Source organism: Anas acuta, chromosome 5 (genome assembly GCF_963932015.1).
Source record: "Anas acuta chromosome 5, bAnaAcu1.1, whole genome shotgun sequence".
Lineage (NCBI taxonomy): Eukaryota > Metazoa > Chordata > Aves > Anseriformes > Anatidae > Anas > Anas acuta.
In genome coordinates, this window is record NC_088983.1 from 62,569,651 (window position 1) to 62,588,751 (window position 19,101).

General features: G+C 39.2%; 1 protein-coding gene across 4 annotated transcripts in view; it reads right to left on the reverse strand.

Annotated features, from left to right (window-relative positions):
• The window catches only part of SCUBE2 (signal peptide, CUB domain and EGF like domain containing 2), a 42,526-nt gene that overhangs the window by 13,824 nt on the left and 9,601 nt on the right, over window positions 1-19,101 (reverse strand). The window contains exons 5-17 of one of the 4 annotated variants that reach the window (XM_068685281.1): window positions 17,651-17,776; window positions 17,136-17,252; window positions 16,152-16,241; window positions 15,602-15,718; window positions 14,464-14,586; window positions 12,906-13,022; window positions 10,655-10,777; window positions 10,078-10,194; window positions 9,318-9,404; window positions 8,524-8,628; window positions 7,155-7,310; window positions 6,591-6,794; window positions 441-611 (exon numbers count right to left, since the gene is read on the reverse strand). In XM_068685281.1, the coding sequence (XP_068541382.1) occupies window positions 441-611; window positions 6,591-6,794; window positions 7,155-7,310; window positions 8,524-8,628; window positions 9,318-9,404; window positions 10,078-10,194; window positions 10,655-10,777; window positions 12,906-13,022; window positions 14,464-14,586; window positions 15,602-15,718; window positions 16,152-16,241; window positions 17,136-17,252; window positions 17,651-17,776 (1,653 nt within the window). The remainder of the gene's footprint in view (window positions 1-440; window positions 612-6,590; window positions 6,795-7,154; window positions 7,311-8,523; window positions 8,629-9,317; window positions 9,405-10,077; window positions 10,195-10,654; window positions 10,778-12,905; window positions 13,023-14,463; window positions 14,587-15,601; window positions 15,719-16,151; window positions 16,242-17,135; window positions 17,253-17,650; window positions 17,777-19,101) is intronic. The other 3 variants (XM_068685283.1, XM_068685280.1, XM_068685282.1) reach the window with 3 other exon arrangements.

Here is a 19,101-nt window from a genome sequence, read left to right on the forward strand (position 1 = left end):
TCTCCTTCCCCACAAAAGAGCTATGGTCAATCCATCCTCTAAGCAGACTCACTAGGGGCTGTCTGCCCTCTGCTCTGCTCACTTAACCTTTTTCCCCATCATTTTCACCACCATTATGTGAAAATGTTACTTCTGAGAATCTATGCCATCTGATCTCTTGACAACTTTACCATCTGCATCTCACTTGCCTTGAAAACTCATGTTGTAAAACTGAAAATCTCCCTGTGGAATAAAATGGAAGTGATCTAAATATTTCAGAATTATTTTTCAAAATCTGCAATTTTTGGAAACTTGCATCAAGTAGATAAGCACTAGAAGCTCTCCTTGAACATCACTGAGACACTGAACGTGGGGCATCTTTTCAGGCACTGTGCAACTTAACTCTAAGAGCAAGAGAAAGAAGGGGCAGAAGCATTGGATGGTCTGTTTCTGTGCCTTACCTCCACATTGAGACACACTGTGAGCTCCAGCTAATTTTTGGTTTCCAGGATTCTGAGAACTGGGGCAAGAGTCACAAGTTATTTGTCCTTCCTCATCCTGGTAAGTTCCATTAGGGCATAAAACACAGCTTTCTCGTTCCCCATCATAGTATGATCCCACACTGCAGCTAACTAGCAACAAGAAAAAATATCAGGTCACTAACATTTTGAGTTTGTGGGCTCAAAGCCAAATTAGATGGTCAAGCAGCTAAACTACTATCTTAAGTACAAGGTGATACAAGGACTACGTTTCCATAAGCATTACAGATGACCAAGTGTCAGAACTGCAATTTGGCAGTTTCTGTGGCACGAAGAAGTCTGACATTTCATTTCAGCTTTGTTGGCGTTAACCTGATGTCCATTAAGCAGCACAGGAGCTAAACTTCAACTGCTTTCCTGCTATCTTTTACCTGCACAGGGTACCCCTGTGATGCAGGAACTGTATCTGTGACTGTGACAGTGCCCACAAAGCAACACAGGAACAAGACAGTGAAAGACAGAACTGCATAAAGTCAGCCTGAGCCAAAATAAAATGTTTCTGTTTGACCTGTACAGATGAGTTCAAGAATTTAATTTTGATTTTCCTAAAAGGTGGCAACTCCCGAAAGAAAACAGCAAGAAAAAAAAAGAAAAGTCCAGCTAAGGTACCCCACCAACACTGTAATGGGGTATCCAAAACCAACTTTAATAAGCTTTGTAGAGTGGTGGCCTACAGTTGTAAACTAATTGAAGAGAGAAAAGCCTGATAGCTGAAGAGTAAGGGGAGGAAAGGACAGGCTGGTCCAACGTGGAAAAAAAAAGCCATGTGATGTCTACCTGTCTCTTTCAGTAGGAATTACTGCTTAAAAGTAAGAATCTGTGTTCAGGCAACAGCAGCCTGCAGGAAGCAAACCAGACTAGCAGAGGAGTCCAAGTGGACAAGCAATTGGCCTGTGCGTCCATGGGCTTTTGGTTCGCAGGATACAGATTTAGTTGTTTATGGTCTAAGGAATATGTTGGTTTCTTTTACATGACTACATCACCAAGCTTTTCTTAGCAGCACAATTTGAGCCAACAACACATTCTCTGTAAACTGCTCCCAGTTCTTCTCCAGAGAGGGGACTCAGAGAAGTTCCAAACACAGACTGCTCATCTACAATCCCAACTCAAGCACAGAGCAGGGGTAATGAGGAAAGCATGTTTGAAAGCTCACAGCACCCACCAGGACCCAGTTTATCATAACAAACAGACCTGGTGTTAGGCTCAACTACAGTACCAATAGGCTCAATTATAGTACTCAATTATATGGACAGCGTAAACGCAGAAATCATCCCACAGAAATCCATAGGACTGACCGTGCATGAAATTAGGATGACACAAATGAACCCTCTCAGAAAACAAAACAACAGCTACAACATAATAAAAACAGAACAAACAAACAAAACCACCAACAACAAAATTTTAAGAGTTCAAACTTCTCCTGTCACAGCATTTGGTTAAGTGAAACTGAAAATGTTTATGGGCCTTGTTTCAAAAAACTAGAAACTGAACCGTCCTTCCTGACACATGGGAAATACCCACTCAAAACAAGATCTGAAGATTTGCAAATAATGACATTAAATCAGAATTCCACTGGCTGTCTTGGCTCTTTTTTCAGAAACCTGATTGTTTTTCTCCAAATGAACAAAAGAACCAATTGCCTCTAGTAGACTTGATTTCTGCTGCCACTGTCTTTGTTTGTCTTCAATGCCCATTAAAAAGAAGTCTTGAATCTCATGCAGCTGTTTTAGAAAAAAAGAGGGAAAAAAGTGAAAGCTTTTCTGATGCAAAAACAAGAAAAGAAAAGAAGGGGGCACAGGGAACAAGGATTAACAGTTACAAAGACACTTAAAGGCTCTTCCTCTCTTTTCAACACAGTAGCCTTTGAGTATTTGCTCCTCTAGACAAATGCTGTAGTATCACAGTGGCTAAGAAGGTGAACGTTATAAAGGAGGTCAAGATCCACCATTTTACCATTTTCTTAAGATTCATGCTTTGACTTTACAAGGATAATGACCAACAACTCATGCAAATCAATTCTGAAGCAGCATCCTTTAAGTTATTGTAATTTAGCAGTTCACACACTTAGGTTACATGAGATGGTTACACATCTTAAGGATTTGTGTCCACGGCTGCAAGCACAGTATCATACAGATAGCTCTCTCCCACATTTGATAATTTATTTCTTCTTGTCAGTTTTATAAAAACAAAAAATGTGACTTACAGTTCTCTGTTGTGTGGAAATACAACTAACTGTGAGAACTGCTAGGCAGCATTTCGATTTTCTGTTTCAGTATGTTTTTATGTGCTTTCATAATGCCAGTATCATCCTATATCTAAACTTTAATAAGACTATTTTGTATGAAATATTTATCTTTTATTTACATCCTCTAAACTAAGGGGATAACTGCTCTCCTGTTTACTGTTCTCCTAAGTGACAGCTCCATGAATGGATGAATCCATATGTAACTCTGCAGCAAGGGCATGCTTGTATGTCTTTGTATACAGCAAGTTCAAAGAATGTTATTTCTGTTTGCCTCCCTTCATGTATGAAAATATTCATGGATCTAACACAAAAAATACCAAACAGAGCAAGGCATACTTTCAGCTCCTTGAGGCATGATCAATGTATGACAGTGTTTTAAGTGATGGAAAGCACAGATAACTTGCGTGTTGCTTCTCCCTTAGTGGAAAATGCCTGTGGGCAAAGGGCCCCAGTAGACATCTATTTCTTCTCTTTCAGCATTTATGTTAGTAGTAAAGCAGATTCTGAAAAGGAATTGTCAGTATTTAAACAGTTGGTCTTTGGCTGTTATACCTGCCTGAAGTCTAGCTCATACTGGAGAATGAATACCTGTAGACAAGATTAATGAATGAAATTGCATTCTCCCCAAGATAAATCTTCTCCTCTTGAAGTAGCATGTAGCTTTATATATAGTAGCATGTAGCATATATATTTTTAAAGATCAGATTTACTTCAGTGTGGAAAGATCATACCCCTGCTGCAAGAATCCAGAACTCTCTGGAAAGGTTGATGAAGTTTCCATTTTGCTACATGCATTTCCTGTGATATACGTGAATAGAGACCCACTGCAGGCTGCTCCATGGAAGTCATTCTCAGGACTTCAGACAATGAAACAATGTGAGCGGATACTAAATGTAATTATTCATTTGCACAGAGCTCACACTTCACAAGGTAGATAAATACAACGTTTGGACCTCAAAGGCATAAGAAAATTTCATACAGAACTGTATGTTAAATAGCAAATTTGAAATAAAATACACCAGTGCCTGGAATCCACTGTGAATTCCCTTTTACTATCAACAAATGCTTAAGGAACAGCAGACACACATGCAACCATTCAGCCTATGAAGGATGATGAACTGCCTTGGAAATCATGTCTAATCTGTTCCTGGTGCCTCTCCAGATCTTTTATTCAGCGGTGTGTCCCACTGCAGTCACTAGGAGTTAAAGCGGGGAAATCAGGCAAAGTACTACTACACCAGAAGTGCAAACCAAATGCAGTTTAGCTTCCTGCTTTGATTTCAGGCCAGTTACTCATGATAAAAGCTGTCAGAGCATGTGCAAGACTTCTCCTTTTACACTGCTAAAATACAATTAACGTTTCAGACAGTGCTGTACCAGTAGAAGTTCACCACAGAAAGAGGGCCTGTCCAAGACTGTCTGAATCAATAAAACTATACTTAGCCTAGCAAAATTCCAAGTATTTTGCTTTAAAAAGTGAACTGAAACCTACACTTCACTTACTATCTGTATCACAGAAGATTTGTAAGTTCTTAAACTTACTTATTCCCCCTCACTGTTTTCTGCTCCTCTGGTCAGACTGAGCAAAATCCTTTTGCCAAAGTTCTCTGCCTGTCCTGAGACCACATCCACCAGCTGCACTGAGTCCATCTGCTGACCTGGTATGTCTTGCTAGGGAGTCACTTTCTCACCAGAATCATTAGCACATCTAGATAAACAAGGCCACACCTGTCCAGAAGTTTTCAGCAGTTCTGCAAAACAATCAAATCAAAACAAAACGAAAAAATCCTGCTCTTCCACACACATCCCTGAGCTAGCTTCTTCCTCTTCTTCCACACTGTTCCCACTTCATTCTCATCTCCCCAGTCTATTTCTTAGCTCCTTCTGACTAGCGGTCAGAGCAGCAGCAGCAGCCACCCAGTGCTGCCTTTACCATACACACTGGGACAATCAGTTTTTCTAAGGAAATGAGGCGTATGTAATAGTGCTGCTTCTATGTGTACTTTTATGTGCCCTCAGCAACAAGTGAACTTTCTGTCCAGCTTCCAGCAATTTGACAAAGGATGTAGAGAAGTTTTAAAGGTATTAAGTTTCTGTAAGTTTAACGTAAATACATGAGGAATATTAAAGTGGAGGAGAAAGATGTTAGCATCTATGCAAGTAAAAGGTGTGGTGGAATTGTTCGATCAGAGCAAACCTGCACTAGGATATAGCCTTGACAGTTCAGCTAAAAAAAATAAGCTTCATTTGGCAATTTCACCTTTTCAGCCATAAGTAAATTGAACCACAAGGCATGATACACACTGGCAATCATAGCTTTCTGGATTCACTGCTCTCACCAGTACTTGTTAAGATGTTTAGGGTCAACTGTGGCACCAATCTCAGCAAAAGAAGAATCTGGACTTTTACAAGTTCCTCTTCAAAACAGTTATCTTCATATGCTCAGCGTCTCTGATCACTTCTGCCGTACATAGACTATTTTTGCTGACCTTAAAGTTTTCCAGGCATTCTCCAAAAGCTCTCTTTCTCTCTGAACACGACAAAAATGCCACATAAGCTGTTCATTTGTAATAAGAAAATAAATTTGCTCTGTGGCTACCTAAAAATATTTTTTGTCATTTTCTTGTTGGCCCATTTCCTAATTGCAACTCACATTAGTTGACGATGAAAGCAAATGGACCCAGAGAAAAATTTGTCTCCTTTACCTGCACTATTTTTTAGCTTACGCATTGCTGTTTTTTTCAGACAAAATTACAAATGGGCTTGAAAGCATATTGTGCTCTGTACAATGGACAGAGAGAACATTTTTCAAACGATTCCTCCAGCAGCAGATACAACAGTTTGAAAATATCAGTGTAAACACAGCTTGATGAAGTCTCTGAAGTTTTGCAGACTTACTATGCCACAAAAAAAAAAATATCAAAACTTACAGCTTTTTCTGACAGAATTCCTGAGTAATTCCTTATGCTTGCTTGCTCGCACAGATGTTTTAAACACTAATTCATTTTTCTGTTCTATGAATCCAAGTTTCTAGAGTTAGCAAAACAAAATTTGAAAATCTATTCTAAGCCTGAATGGGTTGCAGCTGGAAGACGTACTAATTCAACCTGACAAGCATTTTAAAGGCTTGCCGATTCACAAAACCACTTACATGCTACATACCCTATGCAGCCTGAATTAGCTGTCACGGTTGTTAGGTCCCCGTTAAGATAACATCTGACCCTTCTCCTTAACTTTTGTGATTTGGAAGCATTTATTGTGGGCTGCACTATGGTGGTGCCCTTTAGTGCCATGATAATTAAGATTTTTCTCTGTACTGGCCTAGAAAATCCCTTTTCTCCATGAAGTTCAAACTTTATCATGAAGACTCAGAGCTCAATCAATAAAGAGAATTGTGGCTGTATCAAATTCTGCTCAGCTTTTTATTTGGAACGAGCAAGATAAGAAACTTTCACAAGTTCAGAAGCACAGTGTTACACTAGATATTAAATGTGGTGTTCTATAAGTAACACCGGTGATCTCAAGGCACTGATGTCTGATGCTAACACCCCAAGTTTACTCCAAGGGAAAACCCGTGGAGTTTACTGTAGACTTTGTGTCATCCCTATTAAAGTGCTTACTGAGCACTTATTCTACACTATCATACAGCAATTGCCAACAATACATAGAGAGAGGCACATATCAGGAGCACAAACAGTTAACTTAATTACATCACACACAGCCCTCCTCTCTCCTGGAGAAGCTTCCCATGATCCCCTCCCTGCTCACCAGACCTGGGCAAAGCCAAAACACATGTGATGGTTTGTTCCTAATTTACATTTACTTACCACATCTGTTACCCACATGTATCTGTCCTACACCACATGACTGCTGTGGCTCTGACAGCTTGAGAGATTTTCTGGCCACTTCGTGGTCCATGCCAGAGACACGAACACGGAATTGGTCCCTGTTGACTGTCTTCCGTAAAGTTCGAATGGTTTTACGAAATCTCTTTTCAGTCTTTTTTCGTGCACAGCGCACATCACATGTTTCTGAAAAGTACCAAGGGTGCAATCTGCTATTAGTGACCAGACACAAAAGTCTACCCAATGCAAAATGTCAGTGCCAATCACTGAGAAAGTAATTTCTTTGAACAAGTCTGAAATCCTTAAGGACAACACCATCAGGCTTCAAGAAAATTAATCAGACCAGAAGACTTTAATCCATGGACAGCTTTTTAATCTTAGAAACTTTTCCCATCTCTCAACTTTTTTGGAAGCAGAAAAATTAACTTTCAAAACAGGAGATACTTTTTATTATAATTTTGCATAAATGAAGAAGTGAAAAAAAAAACAGAAAAGAGCAAACTGTAAGAAGCTTCAAATCGCACCTTGGATTATTTTCCAACCAACCTGTTACCTCCTTTTGGTTTGTTTCAAGCTCAAAGTCCACAGTGATAAAAATCTCTCTAGTTGCTGGCAGTCTACTGACGGCTCCATGAACTTTCTTGCCAGAGCTGCATGTTAGGTTTACATAGTGGAATCTCTCCATTAGTGAATTATGTCTTTCTGTATGAACAAAATTAAAGGAAGCAAAAGCTTGGCCAGCTACGTTATTAGATATTCACTAGTATTCAGTGCATATTTTGTCACAAAAACTTCAAGGGGAGCAAGTGATTCACTCCACTTGCCAGTAAACAAATAGTTTGTCCAGTTTCTCAGCTGGTGTATCCTCACATAGAATCGTGATTCCAGTGCACCTATGGACGTACTGTCAGGTGAAAACTCTACAGCTGCAGTGGTCAGAGGCATGATTTGCTGCTAGGATTAGAACTTGGCTGCAGTGCTCAGCCTGCTTCCCCTGGATTTTGCTAGCTGCCATTGAATTGCTTCAGCACTATCTAAAGCATCTTAAAACCATGATGCTACCTGCACCAGACAGACCATCTGAGGGAAAAAATTCTGCATTCATACAAACCATGTTAAAAACATGTTAGCTTATAAGGGTGTTTAAACTAAGCCATGGCTGCATCTAAAGGACGTTTGAAGACCATTTGCAGGGTTTCAGTGAGGAAACAATATTTATTTGTAAAAAAACAAAAACAAACAAACAAAAAAAAAAGACCCAGAATAAGCTCTGGTTCTGGATCATATACTCTTTAGAGTATCTAGCATAGTTTATCACTGTTACTCTTCTAAGGACAAACAAACTGACATGCTGATTCATAGTATTATTTACTAACTTTTTTTTTTCAAGTATATTCCTCATTTTCTGCTGACTTTGTAAATTCTCAGACTATACTTTCTGTCTTGGAACAGACGGAAGAGCTGACCTCACCATCTGGGGCTGCTGAAGTATAAGAGGAAGAGAACAGAAAAGAGGAATAACCATTTAGCAACAGAGTCATCATAAGAGGCCCAGAGGCATCAGACAGTAAGCAGCAGGGAAGAAATGAATGAAGTGAAAGAAGGGTTAGAGAGAGAGAAAAAAAATTGAAAAGAACAAAAAGTATGTTTGATTTTACTGACAATTTACTGGCAGTCATACAAAAAAAAAAATAAAAAGGACCTTCATAGCAAACTGTTAGGTTGTCACAGGGAAGTCCTTGTCACCTGAAGTAAGTACTACAAAAACCATGGCTGGGAAGGAGTATGATTCATGAGGCTAATAAGGAGAAGAAAGTCTGCAAGCTTTATTTATGGTACACTTCACATCAGGAAAGCACTTTATAACCCCTGAGCTATGGCTCTAACCTGCTTACCTGCATTTTTATATTCATACCTGGTATCATCTCTTCCAGACCTTCTTGAAACATCTCAGTCTTTTTCAAACTACATTTTCCTTCATTTAATTTAAAGGTTACGCTTATCTTGATGGCTGAAATATCTTCAGGAAGAAACAATGAAATGTTATGTTAAAAAGGAGTAGAAAAATTGGATTACCCTAATATGACATCATAATGATGTTATCAAAAAAAGGTGTATGTATAAAGTGAAAAGTGGTCATCACAGAAGACCTAAAGAGATGCCAGCTTCCTGCTGCTGTGAAGCTAGTTCACAATTGGAATGGGAACAAAGTGTGATAGATTTCAAATATGGACAGAGATCAAATCCAGATGTGCTTCTGTGTAAAATCAAATAAATGTTGGCTGAAATCAAAAGAGATACTTCACATCAAGAAGATTCAGAAAAGTAGCTTACGTTTATATAAAATAGTACCTTTTATCTCTTTAGCTTCAAATGCTTTCTAAACTCCATTGACCAACAACTCAACATAGAACCTGTAAGTTGCCAACACTGCCCAATTTGGATGTCTAAAATGAGGCATGACACTCCTAGTCTCGCTGTTCATCTCACTACTGATCCTTTTCTCTTCGATTATTCTTAAATTTTAGTCTGGGTGATGCTGATGAAGCAGTACAAGAGGAATTTTCTGCTGTAATCATGAAGAAGAGGAAGGAAAAATAGAGGGAGTAAAATGGAGAGGAAAAATAGAAGGAAAGCCAACAGAACACACTTATTTCAGTTACCCAACGAAAGAAATCAGTCAAATCATGCAACAGTAAATCTAATTACCCAGCCAAGTGGATGCATTTGTATTTTGCTGCTTTTTCTTAAGTTGAGATGAGCTGCCACAGGTGAGGGTGTAAGCATCTTGTGTTCCTAACAGACAGACCATACAGACAGTAAAGACATAGGCTTTGTGCACAGACTGAAGACCCCCATAGTTTATGAGACATTCATTTGATGATCTGCATCACCTTTTTCAATTATGTTATTCATAAAGTACTCCACATTCGAGTTTGTCTTTTTCTAAGCAATCTAAAGGGTTCAGGAAGAAAAGAATCATCTGTCTAACAAGCACCAGATGGATCTGCAGGCTGTGTCCTGAGGGGTGGAAGGGCTGTGCAGGCAGAAGCTCAGACCCCATGCAGGGCTGGAATGCCTTCGCGCCATTCAGCAGCAGCTCTCAGGGCCAATTAAGGAATGGCCCAAGGAGCACAGAGAATTCTGCCCTGTCCTCTCCAGCTTCAAAAAGACAGTTGTCATGAGAAGGGAATCTGAGGGTAGAGTGTCTATAAAGGATATGAAAAGGGGGGCTTCCTGGAACACTGACAAGGATATGGTCCTTTATCTATAGTGCAAGAGGAATAGTCTCTGTTGATTGTCTACTTCTTGGGGCTTCCATGAGGGTTACAAGCTTTGCTACTCTTGCACTCTCTATGGAATCAAATGCTCGCAGGTTTTGTTTTGTTTTTGTGGTTTGTTGTTGGGTTTGGGATGTTGTTGTTTGTTTTGATTTTGGTTGTAGGCTGTGGTTTTTTTTTGGACTTACCAGAAACTACCTGAACATCCGAAGTGCAGCTTAAGAGGCATCTATCACTCCCACCACTCTTAATACAGTGCAGCAATACCTTGGGTGACACATTAGCAGGCAAAGGCCCCTTTAATTCTAAATAGGATAAAACAAATACTCATGGGAGAAGTAAAACATCTACATATGCAATACTAAGAAAACGTCATGCAGCTTCTTATGTAGATGGTACCAGAGAACACCCATGAAATTAATTTCTCTTTAGACAGGAAAAGAAGGCAAAATCAAACCACTGGAGGATCCCACCATGATCATCAGCAAATTCTCATGCAGGGAAACAAAAGGACATAGATAAAAGCAGAGGAAAGAACATCAAAGTCCCTCAAAGTATCTCCTGTTTTTTGTTTGGTTGGTTGGTTTTGGTTTGTTTTTACCAGTTTAAACTTCAGCACCATCATGTCTGATTAAAAAGTAAAGCAGAATACAGAGAACATTGACTCATACCACTTAACTGGACAGATCAAGGTTTCAGATTTGACTACAACCATGTGGCCTTCAAACATTTCAGGAGTGGTAATGTATCTGCTAGGCACCTTACCAACACAATCCTTTTTATTCCAGTGTAATTTGTAGTTAGAGTGACACAGGCATTCATAGTCTCCCAGTGTGTTCACACACAGCTGTTGGCAACCACCGTTGTTGATGCTACATTCATTAATGTCTATAGAGGAAAGGTAAAAATAGTTTTTAAAAATAACTTTTACCAAAGTCCTGCATTCTTACTAACACAACTAGATAAATTTGTACAAAAATACCTCTTAGTAGGGTCTAGAAAAGGTCTTTGGAATGCCATCTGAAAACTCACCCTGAAATAGTTTTGTTTTAATGAAAATCCTTCAATGAGTGTCAAAATCTATCAAATGTTGTGGGAAAGGAGATGTCAGGTATGTCCCTGAATGACATATTAGAAAAAAAAATATTTCCAGCCTCAGCAATATGTTAACAAGTTAACGAAAAGACCACCAGATCAAGTCTGCATTGCACTTCAACTAGTTAATTAATATTTCCATTTTGGAATAAAGACAGATGATGTGGACAAGATTCACAGTGGCCAACCCTCCAAAGTGCTCAGATAGATACATCTATCATAGAACACTATTTGATTCCAAGTGTGCAAATAACACCACTGAATCACCACAATCCCAGTTAGTCAATTTAGCCAATTTCATGGGCCTTGCCCAGCCCAGTAATGGCCAAGAGGTGGAGAAACTACCAACAACACTAACTGCCTTTGGTGCACTGTTGCTTGCTGATGCAGAATACACTTTCCATTGCATTATCCTGAGCTCTGCTGAACAGCAAATAAATGGCAGTTCCTTCCCTTACTACTTCCAGAAAGACTTCTCGATCTTTGGCTGAATTTCTGGGCTGAAAGTGTTGTAAACAGTAACACAAAGTCCAGTTGCAGGCCATTCACCAGTGGTGTACCACAGGGGTCAATACTGGGGCCAAGGCTATTTATCCTCTTCATTAAACCTGGATGATGGAACAAGAGTTCACCCTCAGCAAGTCTGCAGCTGACACAAAACTGGGAGGAGTGGCTGATACACCAGATGTTTGTGCCACTATTCAGAGGGACCTCGACAGGCTGGAGAAATAGTGTGACAGGAATTGAATCAACGTCAACAAAGGGAAATGCAAAGTTTGATGTCTCTGCTTCTTGGATCCACCCTGATAGCTGCTTGTCTCCCTCAGCTTTATGACAATTAAACATAAACCTACAAAGATACCACCAACGAATCCCTTATGAGACTCAGTGAGTCCCAGAAAGTTTGTGCAACTGAAGGTATCCAAGAGGTAATTGGAGTACTTGTCAGTGCTTTCTCCTACCACTTGTTTCTCTCTTGACACAGATAATCATTTGGAGAAAATGCTGTGAAACAGATGACAAAACTGAACTGGTTTCAGGGGAAAAACGTTCTACTAGCAGAACTGAGATAGCAGGAGTAGGAACGAACAACAGAAGAATGATGAAAAAAGAAGGGAACACCTTAAAATTGGTACTACTGCCTAAGATACTACAAAATCAGCTCAAATCCTTACTTTTAACTGACTTTTTGGTAGGATTACGCAGGCAATGACATCCTATTATCTCCAGTATTTAGTGGCTTCTTCCATGTAGCTCAGAAGGTGTACACTCAGTACACCTACCAGCTGTGACAATTGTCAGCAAATGAAGGAGTTACTGTGGTACAAGGATTAGCATCTGAACAGTTTATATGTTACGAAGAGAAAATTAGCACCCAATCTGTCAATATCTTCCTCTCTTTTCTTGAACTTTTTGTGTAGTAAAGTAATAAAACATGTAGGAATATCATTCTTGGCCAATGTAAATTAATGGTACTGCATCAGATAAAGCTCCAATCTAAGTCATATAACAATCTGCAATATGCACAAGGATAACCTGCAAAATTGTAATATTCAAAATCATCCAGAGCACCCTGTTCTTAAAAGTCCTATTCAATTCACTGTTCATTGAAGTCAATGAGACTTTTGCATGTGAAAAATAGGTCGAATCATAGCTTTCACGTCTAGGTGTAAAATGCATCTGTTCTAATAGTCACAGGTGCTTTCTGAATGCTGGCTGGGAAGGGAAAATAATTTGAGCACAGACAGAAGTGAGCTAGGTTAGTTTTCACTTTTGCTGTGTCTCCTTATTACAGTAAAGATTTAAATTTACCTTGAATGCCTTATGTATATACGTAGGCACACGTCCTACGCAGACACTAACTAGACCTGTGGCAATAGCACTCTACAAGTGTGGCCTGCAGTACTCCTTTATAACTCACCTCCACAGTGTGTGAAGCCATAGAGAGCGTATCCTTTGTTACAAGTACACTCAAAAGTGCCTGGATGATTGATGCACGTGTGGTCACATGTCCGTTCAAAAGAGCATTCATCAATGTCTGCAAGTTTTAAAGGGATGCATTAGTATCTTTCAGCCTGAAAAGGGAGCACTTATGAGATAACTAAGTTGGACAGAGAGATGTGCAGATTTAAGTAAACTAAGCAAATTCTTTTGAAGTAAATAATGCAACACAAGAAATGACAACTTCTAAGAGACCAATTAGTTTGCCAAACAAGCTTTCTCTTGGCAAATATGAAAACTGTTGCTACGTTTTAACAATTATGTTTAAAAGACATTACTCCTCTGCTTTGAAGGAAAAGAAATGCTGGCAGAAACTCTTATTTTGTTAAGAAAAGTTGGCTTATCATTAAAAGCACCTAAAACTTCTGTGACAGTACATTCAGCACGCTATATAGCAATGTTCCCAGATATAAAAAAGTTCCCATCAACATTATTGGCACATAACGTCATACTTCTTTTCATTAAGGTCTTGGGTGCACTTCAAGCTACCACTTTTGAAACAATCTAGGGAAAGTAACAGGAGTGACAAACAAAAGGGAGATGTAAATCTTTAAAATAAACTCATAACCAATTCTATTTAAAAAAAATCCAGAAAATCCTTTAGTTTTATACTAAGTTTGGTATGTCCTACATCTAACCTAAAAAGGACAAGAACATGCCAAAAACACAGGTGAACTTTTTTTTTTTCTGTTGGTTGGTTTAGTTTTCTGAAATTAATCATTAAATGTCAAATAGTTGTCTAAGAAACAGAATTAGAAACAGAATTACTCATTTGCCCAGCTCACTGATCCACTTTATGTTGTTTCATACTGTAGCTTTGCCAAAGCCACAGACACCATTTTGATCATTACTTTTTAATGTACTTAACCAGCCTAAGCAAGGTTGCTCAATCTGTACGTACACACCGTTATACAATAAAGCAAATATGTTCTGTAAATCTCACAGTAGAAATTTATGTCTTCCTAAAAATCAAATGTTTCCATAGTGGTGTAGGGAATAGTTATTCCCATCTATGTCTACAAGCCTCTGACTTCACAGATAAGATGACTTACTTTTTTTTCTTTAAATAAAGAACACATAGCATTTAAATGTCCCATTAAGCAAAACATTATTTTGCTGCAATAGTGAAATAGTCTTTAGGATGGGTGTAGAAATATTGGCTTCATTTCTCCCTGTAAGTTATTTTAAGATCATTAATATAAGGGGGAAAAAAAGCATTATCTTCATCAAGAGATTTTTAATATGATGCTATCTGCGCTGCTTCCAGATAATATCTCACTATGACACTAAACATACCTCCTACAATAGTATCAAGACAACAGCATTAACTTAACAGCTGCTTCAGAAATTGAAAAACACACACACACACGAAAACACAAGGCATGGAAATTCTGGAGTCCATTATCACTTCATCATTGTGGTAGATGTCCAAGCCATGCTGATTTGTTCTACTTTTATTGCCTCTCCAGTGCACATACCTTGACAAGATTTCTCATCTGTTAATAATTTAAATCCTTTTCTGCAGCTGCAATCAAAACTGCCAACAGTGTTTTTACAGAAATGATCACAGCCTCCGTTATTAGATTGACATTCGTCAATATCTGTAAAAACAATAATAATTTAAAAAACTTCAGTGAATAAATAGAATATATTCAACATACTTTCACTGACAAAGACAGAAAATAATCATACCCAATTGGCTGGAGAATCCCAGAAACAAAACATAACAAATCTGCTACAAATCTTGAGGAAGTTCAGGTCTAGATCTTAAGAATGACCTGGCCCGTTCTATTCCATGATTGTGCTAATTTGCTTTCAGCTACATTTGAGTACATGTATTCACACAAGACCTCTTCCCTACCTTTTGCTTGGAAACATTTTGACTTAAACATTCTCTAAGAGGCTTTAGCTTTTTAAAAGTCCTCTGAGTTCCCTCTTCCTAAGCCCTGACAAAATCTCAGACAGAATAGACCTTCCTGAGCTATCCTATCCTTTTCATGCCAACATTAAAATGAGTTATCTAATATTAATTGACTCAGGGATGGGGATTCCATCATTTTTGCCTAGCAGAACAGTCTGAATATTTAATTATAGGAAAATATGTCCTAATATATTACCTAAAAATCCCCTTTCTCCTTGCCAGTACTCTAGTTACCCTTAGAGCTACTTGGGCCAGCATAAATAATTCTACTCAGTCTTCTCTGAATTACATTCTGATATTTACTTACAAATATCTACAGCACCCAGTTGACTGGGGATAATATAGTCGAATATGGGACTGCATGCTTTTAAGAACCGACAAGCCTACATTTCCCAGTACTGAACTCTACTATACCACAGACCTACTTATCTTGCCTCTTCTCAGCCCTCAAAAATGAGGCCATCTTGGTGAGGGAATGGCAAGTGGTGAGGAGGGAGGGCAGAGCAGCAGAGACTTCTGCATGTGATACACCAGAATGTTCTTACAAGGAAGCCATGCATCTCCCATGGCTGCACTGCTTCTCAGACCACATTACTCATACCAGCTTCCCTCTGAATACTGTGTTACTTTCATTAGGAGATGAGTACCTTACAGCATGGTGCTAGAACACACATGTCCAGGAGTACAAAACTCACCTTTACATGTCTTCCCATCAAACTGGAGCGTGAATCCAACAGGACAGCTGCAGTGAACTCCAGTAGATGTATCCTTACACGTACGATCACAGCCACCATTATTAACTGCACATGTTTCTAGCCAACAATAAATAAAGTTTGCTCAGAGACATTGTAATGGTAAGAAGTATCACATGACGATACAAGGTACAGTTCCAAGAACACTGTTCAGCTACTTTTAGCCTGATATATATATGAGCAACTGCTAAATACATGCGTTGGCAAAATGGGCCTATGCTCCCTATGCTCTTCTAGGTGTAACCCATCACTGAAGCCAGTTCTCTTCCATGCACAAGCATACTTTCAGTTCAAGAGAAGCAGGTAAAACTCTTTTTCCAGTTTCAGAATGCAGTTTCTTATACATTGTGGAATAACATTCTGTCCTGAAAAGGGAGTGGGGCATCTCAGGAAGGATTCAGTCCAGAACTACGATGGTTACATTAAAAAAACAATTCTTCAACATAAGAGGTTTGAGCAAACAGCCAAGTTATTTTGGATAAACCCTTTTTACCCATGAGCAACCGTCGCTTCACCCTCTTGTCCACATCAGCTCCTGCTGTAGTGTTTCCCTCAGGAATTTCAACAGCAGCCTCTTCCCTCTCTGTAAGGAGCATGAAAAAAGAAATGAGCAAAAGTGCCTTGACCAGAAATCTCATCTGATATTCAGTATATACAGAAATGCAAACAGATACATCATGCACTAAATTATTGGAGACAGTTGGAGCTAACTAGGCAGAAATAAAATTTAAAAGGAAAAAAAAAAAAAAAAGAGAAAGAAAGCCATGAAGAACCTCCAGTCAAAGCCACGAGAGTATTTTGCTTTTGTTGCTTCCTTACAACTCCCACTCGTTTCAGTATTCTCAAGATTAATAAAACAGAAAATGCACTACTGATGTGGTGAACAGTAACAAGATGAAAGAACTAATTGAATTGTCATAAACTGCTCTGTTAAGAGCACACTGTCATCATCTATCACAGACTAATGCACGGACAGGCAGTTATGCCTGAGCATTTGATTTCAATCAACAGGCAACAAAGTCTTCCAGAGACTGGAAGACTTTATAGGTCTTAAGTGCTTTCTTCACTGGATAACTGCCTTACAAAAACTGTACTCTAATTGAATTCAGAGTTCTGGTTTTAATGCATGCACAGCTTGGTTACACTCTCTGGCTCATGCTATACAAAAAAAAAAAAAAAAAAGGATCTAAAATGTCCTGGAAAGAAGGAAATCTTTTTTGGTTGGTAACAAGCCTTGTGTTTCAGAGGGACCAGCACTAATTACAGGCTGCAGCAGTATGAGGTAGGTACCTATATATGGAAGCATAAGTCACCTGGACCCAACAAACTCACTTGTGTACTAGCAGGTTTCTTAGTTTGGGATTCCTTGGTGTTTTCTAGCTCTGCTATTAATAGGAGTATTAGTCATACACACACAGCAATGTCAAACCACACTCAAGTTAGTCATCAACAGAAAACTACTACTCTGTGTACTGACCCAGACAGGTTTTCCCATCCATATGCATGATGTACTTGGGGTGACACCCACAAATTGGCCCATTATCAGCATCATCACATGTATGTTGACAGCCACCATTTCCATGATTACATGTTACTAGGAAGAAAATATATGTTAGATCTCACAAGCGCTTCTAGCATCTTTGAAAGAAAGTGTCCAATTTTGTCTCCATCTCCCAATACACCTTCCTATCACGCCCCCTTCCTCAGAAATTCTATGGGACTGAAACAATGCACTGCTCTCTTGGGTAGCTGAGCTTACAAATAATGGTACAACTCCTACAGTACAATTTTTTATTATTATTTTTTTTTAAACAAACAGCAGATCTGTGCAGTAGTGTCCTGCAAAGTCATTGATTCTAGTTTGGCTCAAATGCTCAGAGTCTAGGCATGTCATCCCAGCTTAGTTGTAACATATCATATCCCGTATCACTGCAGACAGAACACTATTTGTTCACTTTTGGAAACCATAAGCATATACAGAATGTTGCATACAAATGCAGCTCCTCTGGTTCTTGGACAGCTCAAATCCTGGTCGGCATTCACAGGCAACGCCTCCTTTGGGTGTTTCTCTGCAGATGTGGGCACAGCCATGATCTTTATTCATGCAGCTCATGCCTTCTGCAAAACAGGACAAGTGCAACAGCATCAGCATCCTCGGCATCTCTGTGTGCAGGCAAGAGTCAAATCAGATTAGTCCGATATACACACAGCCAACAGCCTGCTACTTCTGGGAAGGCTCCACAGCATTAGAACAAAATGTATGAGCTTAAAGACTAGAAAGGCAGAAAGTCCAATCCTGCAAACCAGTGGCCCCCAAGGCTTCTCCAGCTATAATCTTTTGTGTGCCCACATTCTTTGATTGCAAGGTCAAAAAGCAACATCCCTAGATTTCTACAGCATCTGCATTCTCATCCCTTGCTCTCATTTTACATCAGCATTTATAAAACCTTTTATAAAAAACACAAGCTGGCTGGTACCTGACAAGATCAAAGCTTAAAGTGACGTTAATTCTTTGCTTATCCACCAGACACTGGAATGTCTAGGATGACACAGAAAAAAAATGGCATCCCCATTTCAACTGCTGGTCTACAAAGCAGATTCTCAAAGTCACAACCTACCTCAGCAATGACCAAGTAATGACCACGTAAACACGCAAGTGGTATCTATGGTGTATGTCAGTTCTTTCTTGTCAACTATTTTGTTTTCATGTTTTTCAGATTTCAACTAATCTCTTTCAAAATAACCCCACTGGGAATTATCACGCTGTTCTGTACTTCTGCGCGCCTCCCAGCTGGACAGAACTTGATGCCAGAAACCAAAGGAAAAAGCAAGGTGCCACTACTGACTTTCTTCCTTTTGGTGCACCTCACAAAAAACATTGCACCATTTCTGTCTCTGACAGTTACAAGCTGTTCATGCACTAGCTCTCGATGACTGCCATAGTGTTTTGTCTGGCCTCTGCAAAAGGTTCAAGTCAATTAAACAGGTAGGAAGTGTTCCTAGAACTGTTGTAAAGGCTTTTTCACCTTAACCCCTCGCTCAGCTAAATCAATGCCAGGGCCATTGGCAAGACTGTAACACAATTCGTATGCCCACAACTTAAAACTACGTGTCAGCTGGCTGAGTTATCAGAACACCACTGAGCGTTGCTGAAATCTTCTACGTTGCTACACAGATGAGAGAAAGAAAAAAAGAATACTCTCCTTGGTTATTCTGAGAACACATTTTTGCCATCAAATGCTCTGCCTTGGTGTATTTAGCTTTTATAAGACAACACGTTACACCAAAATGTTCTTTTTTCTTGGCAAGAACACTTTGAGAAGACTCAGTGTATACTTCAGCTGCAAGGGCTTATCCCCCTGAAGGTCTGATACCACATTAACCCAGGGGACTTCTACCGACTTGAGCAAAGGCACTATCAGAGAAATGAAAAGGATGAACAT